At 43.9% G+C, this 6,512-nt stretch overlaps 1 protein-coding gene across 1 annotated transcript in view; it reads left to right on the forward strand.

The window, feature by feature from the left end:
* Positions 1-778: 778 nt before the first annotated feature.
* BLVRA (biliverdin reductase A) overlaps positions 779-6,512 on the forward strand; it is a gene marked incomplete at its 5' end in the record, with an annotated part of 56,999 nt that continues 51,265 nt past the window's right edge. The window contains 3 exons of the mRNA XM_015561291.1: positions 779-829; positions 979-1,100; positions 3,768-3,887. Coding sequence (XP_015416777.1) covers positions 779-829; positions 979-1,100; positions 3,768-3,887 — 293 coding nt within the window. The remainder of the gene's footprint in view (positions 830-978; positions 1,101-3,767; positions 3,888-6,512) is intronic.

Raw genomic sequence — 6,512 nt, forward strand, 5'->3', positions numbered from 1 at the left:
TAAAAATTAACCCTTTATCGAATGTGCTCTCCCATACAGTGGGTTCCCTTTTCATTTTATTGATGGTTCCTTTTGTTGTGCAGAAGCTTTTGATTTTTTAAAATTTATTTGTTGTTGACACTATTACACATGTCCCCCATTTTTGCCCCCCTTTGCTCACTTCTACCCAACCCGCACCCCCAGCCCCCAGTACCATTTGTTTAATTTTTCTTTGTTTCCATTGCCCTAGGAGATATATTGGCAAAAATATTGCTATGAGAGATGTCTGAGACTTTACTATCTCCGATTTCTTCTAGGATTTTTATGGTTTCCTGACTTTTATCCATTTTGAGTTTATTATTGTATATAGTATAATTTGGTGGTATATTTTCATTTTCTTGCATGCACCTGTTCAAGTTTCCCAATATTATTTATTGAAGAGACTGTCTTACTTCATTGTATGCTCTTGGCTTCTGTATCCAATATTAATTGTCCAAAGCGGCATGGGTATATTTCTGGGCTCTCTGTTCTGTTCTACTGACCTACATACTTGTTCTTATACCAATATCAGGCTGTTTTGATTACAGTGTTCTGTAGTATAGTTTTATTTCAGGTCTTTTGATATCTCCAACATTGTTCTTTCTCAAGATTGCTGCAGCTCTGTGGGGTCTTTTTTGGTTCCATATACATGTTTTGAATATTTGACCTAGACCTGTGAAATATGCCATTGGTATTTTAATAGGAATTGTGTTGAACTCTCGACTGTTTTTAAACCCCACCTTGGTTTCTTGTGTTTTAGCCTGAGAGGAAGTTTGGCGTGGTGGTGGTGGGCGTTGGCAGAGCCGGCTCTGTGCGGATGAGAGACTTGCGGAGCGCGGTTCCATATACATTTTTTGGATATTTGACCTAGACCTGTGAAATATGCCATTGGTATTTTAATAGGAATTGTGTTGAACTCTCGACTGTTTTTAAACCCCACCTTGGCTTCTTGTGTTTTAGCCTGAGAGGAAGTTTGGCGTGGTGGTGGTGGGCGTTGGCAGAGCCGGCTCTGTGCGGATGAGAGACTTGCGGAGCGCGCATGCTTCCTCAGCGTTCCTGAACCTGATTGGCTTCGTGTCCAGGTGGCTCACACTTGCTTTTCACCTTGTAATTCGTGGGGAGCCCACTGGGATGGAGAAGGCCTGGGGATACGGAGGTTCTCGTGACCCAGGAGAGAGAATCAGCTCCAGAGTTTTCCAGAAAACTTTGCTCAGGGTTAGTCCCACAAGATCTCAAGTTCGGATAGGTCTGGGAACTGAAGCATGCTGGGATGAGCAGTGCACCAGCCTAGAAGGGACTACAGAGGCAAAGGAGGGAAGATGAGCACAGGGCCTGTAGTTACACAGCAGGCACAGGGAACACAGGGAGAGCTGGCCTGAAAGAAGGCTTCAGGTGTGCAGCAGTTAATCACTACGTCACTTATCCACGCGGTAGCCCTGAGCTTTCTGAGCCTTACCGACCATTTGACATAGATACCATTACCATTATCAACTCCACCTTTAAGAAATTGAGCCACTTTTTGAAAGGTTGAGTCATTTGCCTGAGGTCGCACAGCTGGAAAGTCTAAGAACTGGACTTGAATGTAGGTCTATTTGAGTCCAAGGCCCGTCTTTAAATACCATGTGTTCTTTTTCCTTTGGTAATTTTGAGCCCCACTTTTGGGGAGCTTCATTTCTGTCGTGTCAAAATCAAACTTATCACCATTTGTATTATTTATTGCCCCATTTCAGCTCTTTTCTCCACCCCTCACTGCTTTCTCACACACATATTGCTCACCAAACTAATGCTATGTAACATCATTTATCAATATTAATTGTGAACTAGCTGCAGGCATTGTGTTGGCTGAGGAAATGTGCTGGTGAGTAAGGTAGGCATGTCTCTACTTTCTAGTGCTTTAGAGAAATCAAATAAATACGTTTAGAAAGCATAATTAACTATTTGATAGTCCATGCAGATTCTTTTATTTATTCATTTATTAAATTTGTTTATTTAAATATATTTTTTATTGATTTTAGAGAGGAAGGGAGAGGGGGAGAGAGAGATAGAAACATCAATGGTGAGAGACAATCATTGATTGGTTGCCTCCTGCACACTCCCTACTGGGGATCGAGTCTGCAACTTGGGCATGTGCCCTTGACTGGAATCGAACCCGGGACCCTTCAGTCCGCAGGCCGATGCTGTATCCCCTGAGCTAAACCAGCTAGGGCCATGCAGATTCTTTTAATATTTTAATTTATGGGGCCTACTTTCTTCCAGTTTGCCTGTCTCAAAATTTGGCTATTCCTTTAAATATTTAAAGTGGACTTTGGGTCACTAGGGTGACTCAGAAGTGCTGGGAATCTGCGGATGGTCAATCCTCCCCTCCCAGTAAGATTCTAAGGGAGCTGCATACAAATGGGAGGTCAAAAGTACCATTAGCCACACTGTAACGCCCGCTGTGGCCCGGTTTGAAGCTCTCATTGAGCATGATGTAGTGAAGTTTCTCCTTTTTGCCTAAGCCTCAGCCCTCTGCCAGCCGGCTGCCATGGCTGATGCAGTGGGAATTCCTAAAGTCCCCAGGTTGTGTGGGAAGATGGCCAGCTCATACCCACTGCTTTCCTGCACCCTTGCCATTGTCACACTTTTCCCCTGCTCACCTACCCTGTTCCTCACCGTCTATCTGCTAAGTCCTACCTTCTCCCCAGGAGGCCTTTTCTGAAACCCTAAACTTGATGTTTCCTGCCCTCCTTGAGTCTCCCACATGTACTCCTGCACCACAGTTCTCATGTTAGACCTGTGTTGTTGTTATTGATGGGTATGTGACTTCCTCTCTCTACAAGACTGTGAGCTCAATAGACGCTGCGGACTTTTAGTTTATTCTTTATGATCCTCCCCATGGTGCCTAGCACACAGTCGGCAAACAATAAGTATTGGTCAAATGGAGCAGTGTAGATTGGGCAGCCCCCATAGGAAGAAACCTACCATAATCTCTTTTGGCAGCCAAACTGGCCCAAATGCCCTCTGACTGCTGCAACTTAAGTGGAGCTCTGCGATGGATGGGAGCCCTCTGCTGGCCGCCCCATCTCCTCTGTTACATCCTTCATCAGAGTACTGCTCTGTTGCCCCAGCCTCTGCAGGAGGGTAGGGTGCAGAATGCCAGGATCCTCAGATCATCTAAATAAGGAGTTTCTTCTTACCCTGTAAGAGTCAAAAGGCTTAGGGTTCCTGTCCTGCTTCTGCGACTCATTAGTGGCAACTACTGCCCCTCTGGGCTTTGTCAGCTCACCTGTAAAGGAAGCAGTGATACCTGCCTTCCATTGACCATCACAAGGCCACTGATGGTTGTGAAGGAGCTTGAAGTCACACAGCAATTTGCACCTCTAAGGTGTTAATATATGGGATTTGAGTTAGGTTTGGTAGCCATAGTGTTTGGCCAGGTACTTGGAGCTGGCAGTGACCATAGGGATTATTCTTCTTGAGGAAAAAGATCAATTATTTTTATTTTAGATATTAAGTGATTCAGAGACTTCCACCTCACACTGGTTGTTAGCAGTAGTATCAGCACTTATTGCCCGGTCCCCTGACTTCAAACCTGAGGCTGTTTTCTCTCCATCACGGAAAATGTCCTGAAGTGTGGGAATAAGTTAATTTTTTCTCTTCCTAAGGAAGATCATCAAAACATTTCTGGGAGGAGGGAGAAAGATGATGCTCGTTTATTCTAAGTCGATGTCTGTCTACTTTTAAGTTCCATTTCTGTTATTTTCAAACAGGCGCGAGCTCAAGTGCATTGATGAAGTCCAGCAGATTTCTTTGGAAGATGCTCTTTCTAGCAAAGAGGTTGACGTTGCTTATATCTGCAGTGAAAACACCAGCCATGAGGACTATATCAGGTGGGTTTCAGTGCAGGCAGTCCTGGCCTTGCACAGTAGTTCAGGACTGTAAAAATGACTGGGTAAGCTGAAGTCTCACAAATGGGTCTTAATAGTCAATGGGGAAAATTACAGTGGATCCATCACCTTTAAAAATTGTCGTCTGGGGGGATGAGTTGTGTGGAGGAGAGCAAAGAGGGGAGAATGGAGGATATACTATATAATAAAAACCTAGGTGGTGTCATGCAAGGGCGACATCATCATAAGATGGCCAACACAAGATGGCTGGCAGGGGAGGGAATCTGGGGGCGACCAGCCTGCAGAGGAGGGCACTTGAGTACGACCAGGTTGGCAGGGTCTTGGGTATGACCAGACCGGCAGGGGAGGGCATTTGGGGGCAAACAGGCCTGCAGGGGAGGGCAGTTGGGGGCAAACAGGCCAGAAGGGGAGGGCAGTTTGGTAGCAATTGGGCCAGAAGGGGAGGGCAGTTGGGGGAAACCAGGCTGTCAGGGGAGCAGTTAGGTGTCAATCAGGTCAGCAGGGGAGCAGTTAGGGGGCGATCAGGCTGGCAGGTAGAAGCAGTTAGGGGCAATCAGGCAGGCAGCAGGGGAGCAGTTAAGAGTCAGCAGTCCCGGATTGTGAGAGCAATGTCCAACACAGGGATCGGGTCTAAACCAGCAGTCGGACATCCCCCAAGGGGTCTCAGATTTGGGAGGGTGCAGGCCGGGCTGAGGAACAACCCTCTCCCCCACATCCCTCCCCTTCCCCGTGCACGGATTTCATGCATTGGGCCTCTAGTGTGTAATAATGTCAACAATAAAAAGATGATCAAAACTTTAAAAACATTCCTATTAGTTATAAATGTGTAAGGAAGTGAAAAATATAGTAAAGTTAATACTTCTTTAATACACTATGATTTAAAACATTAGAAATATTAAGAATGAAAGTGTTTTATTTCTTTGTAAAAAAATGTATTGAGAGTAGTTTGAACACTGTTTGCCTTTTTCTCATCATATAACTTAGGAAATAAGCCAGCATCTTTTCTGTGCCTTGGTGAATTGCCATCGTTTATTCTAAGTTTGGAAAAGCTTAAAAAATTTTATCCTTTGCACTTTCAACATCTGAAATATCTCTGAGAGCTCCTTTAATATGAAGTGGTTCTACCATGAGATAAGAAAGGAAGTAGTGGTGGCATCAGAGAGGGGAGATGACTGTTTATAAAACAAGAGAGTTGAGGTGTCCCCCTGCCCCACCTTTGAGTGAAAAGCCTAGAGCCCTGCAAGCATTCAATGGGATTGAGCCTGGAAGGTGGAGCCCAGGTAGGACCTAGCCAGCTGTCTCCCTGAGTCTCAGCTTCCCTTCTAGGTCCTTACATTAAACTGCATCTGCTGTTCCCAGGAGCAAGGTGCTCCCTCTTTATCATGCCGATTGGTGTGTGGACAGAGTGTATTTAGGGGAAAACCTTTCTTTGGTTTTCCTTAACTGTTTTTGGTACCAGAGAGGTGTTTTCTTTAAAAAAAAAAAAAGTGATCATATAACTATATGCTTATACAGTTGACCTTTGAACAACACTGGTTTAAACCGCACAGGTCCACTGACATGTAGATATTTTTAAATAAATACCTTTAAATTTTTTTGGAGATTCGAGATAATTTGAAAAAATTTGTAGACAAACTGTGTAGCCTAGAAAATATCAAAAACTTTAATAAAAAGTTAGGTATGTCATGAATGCATTAGATACATATAGATAATAGTATATTTTATCATTTACTACCATAAAATATTTACAAATCCTATATAATAAAGAGTTAATATGCTAATTAGACCGAACAGCAGAACAACTGTCCAGGCAACGTTCCAGATGAGGGCTGGCTGAGGCTGCGACGGGCTTCAAGGTCTGGCCGAGGCAGCCGGGGATGCAAGAGCCAAGCCCCTTGTATGAATTTTGTGCCCCTTATACGAAGTCTATTATAAAAAGCCAAACTTTGTCCAAACTTAATCACACAAGCACAATTGTAAATGGTACCATTCACAGTTGAGAGAAATGTAAACAAATGTAAAAATGAAGTACTAAATCATAACAGTATAAAATTAACTGTAGTACATACTATATCTATACTAATAGAAGGGTAATAAGCTAATTAGCCTGGATAGCCCGGATGTCTTCCGGACGTCCTTCCAGACAAAGCCACAATGGCGGAGGCTGAGGCAGAGGCAGTTAGGGTTGATCAAGCTGGCAGGGGAGAGCAGCTAGGGGCGATCAGGCCAGCAGGGGAGAACACTTAGGGGTGATCAGGCAGGCAGGCAGAGGCAGTGACCTCACCACCACTGTCCTTGTCCATAGGTGTATGATTTTTGTCCAGTCTCTTCCTGCACCCCCCACACCCCTTTCCCCCAAAGAATTGTCAGTTCACTCCCTTTCTATGCCCCTGATTCGTCAGATTTTTTTATTCACTTGATTTTTACACTCACTTGTTGATAGATAAGTATTTGTTGTCACTGTGTTGTTCATAATTTTTATCTTTACCTTTTTCTTCTTCCTCCTCTTCTTAAAGGATACCTTCTTAAAGGATACCTTTCAGCATTTCATATAATATCTGACCTTCAATTAGAAATGATAGCTTAGCTGGATAGAGTAATCTTGGT

This window comes from Myotis davidii, unplaced genomic scaffold (genome assembly GCF_000327345.1).
Source record: "Myotis davidii unplaced genomic scaffold, ASM32734v1 scaffold276, whole genome shotgun sequence".
NCBI classification, from domain to species: Eukaryota; Metazoa; Chordata; class Mammalia; order Chiroptera; family Vespertilionidae; genus Myotis; species Myotis davidii.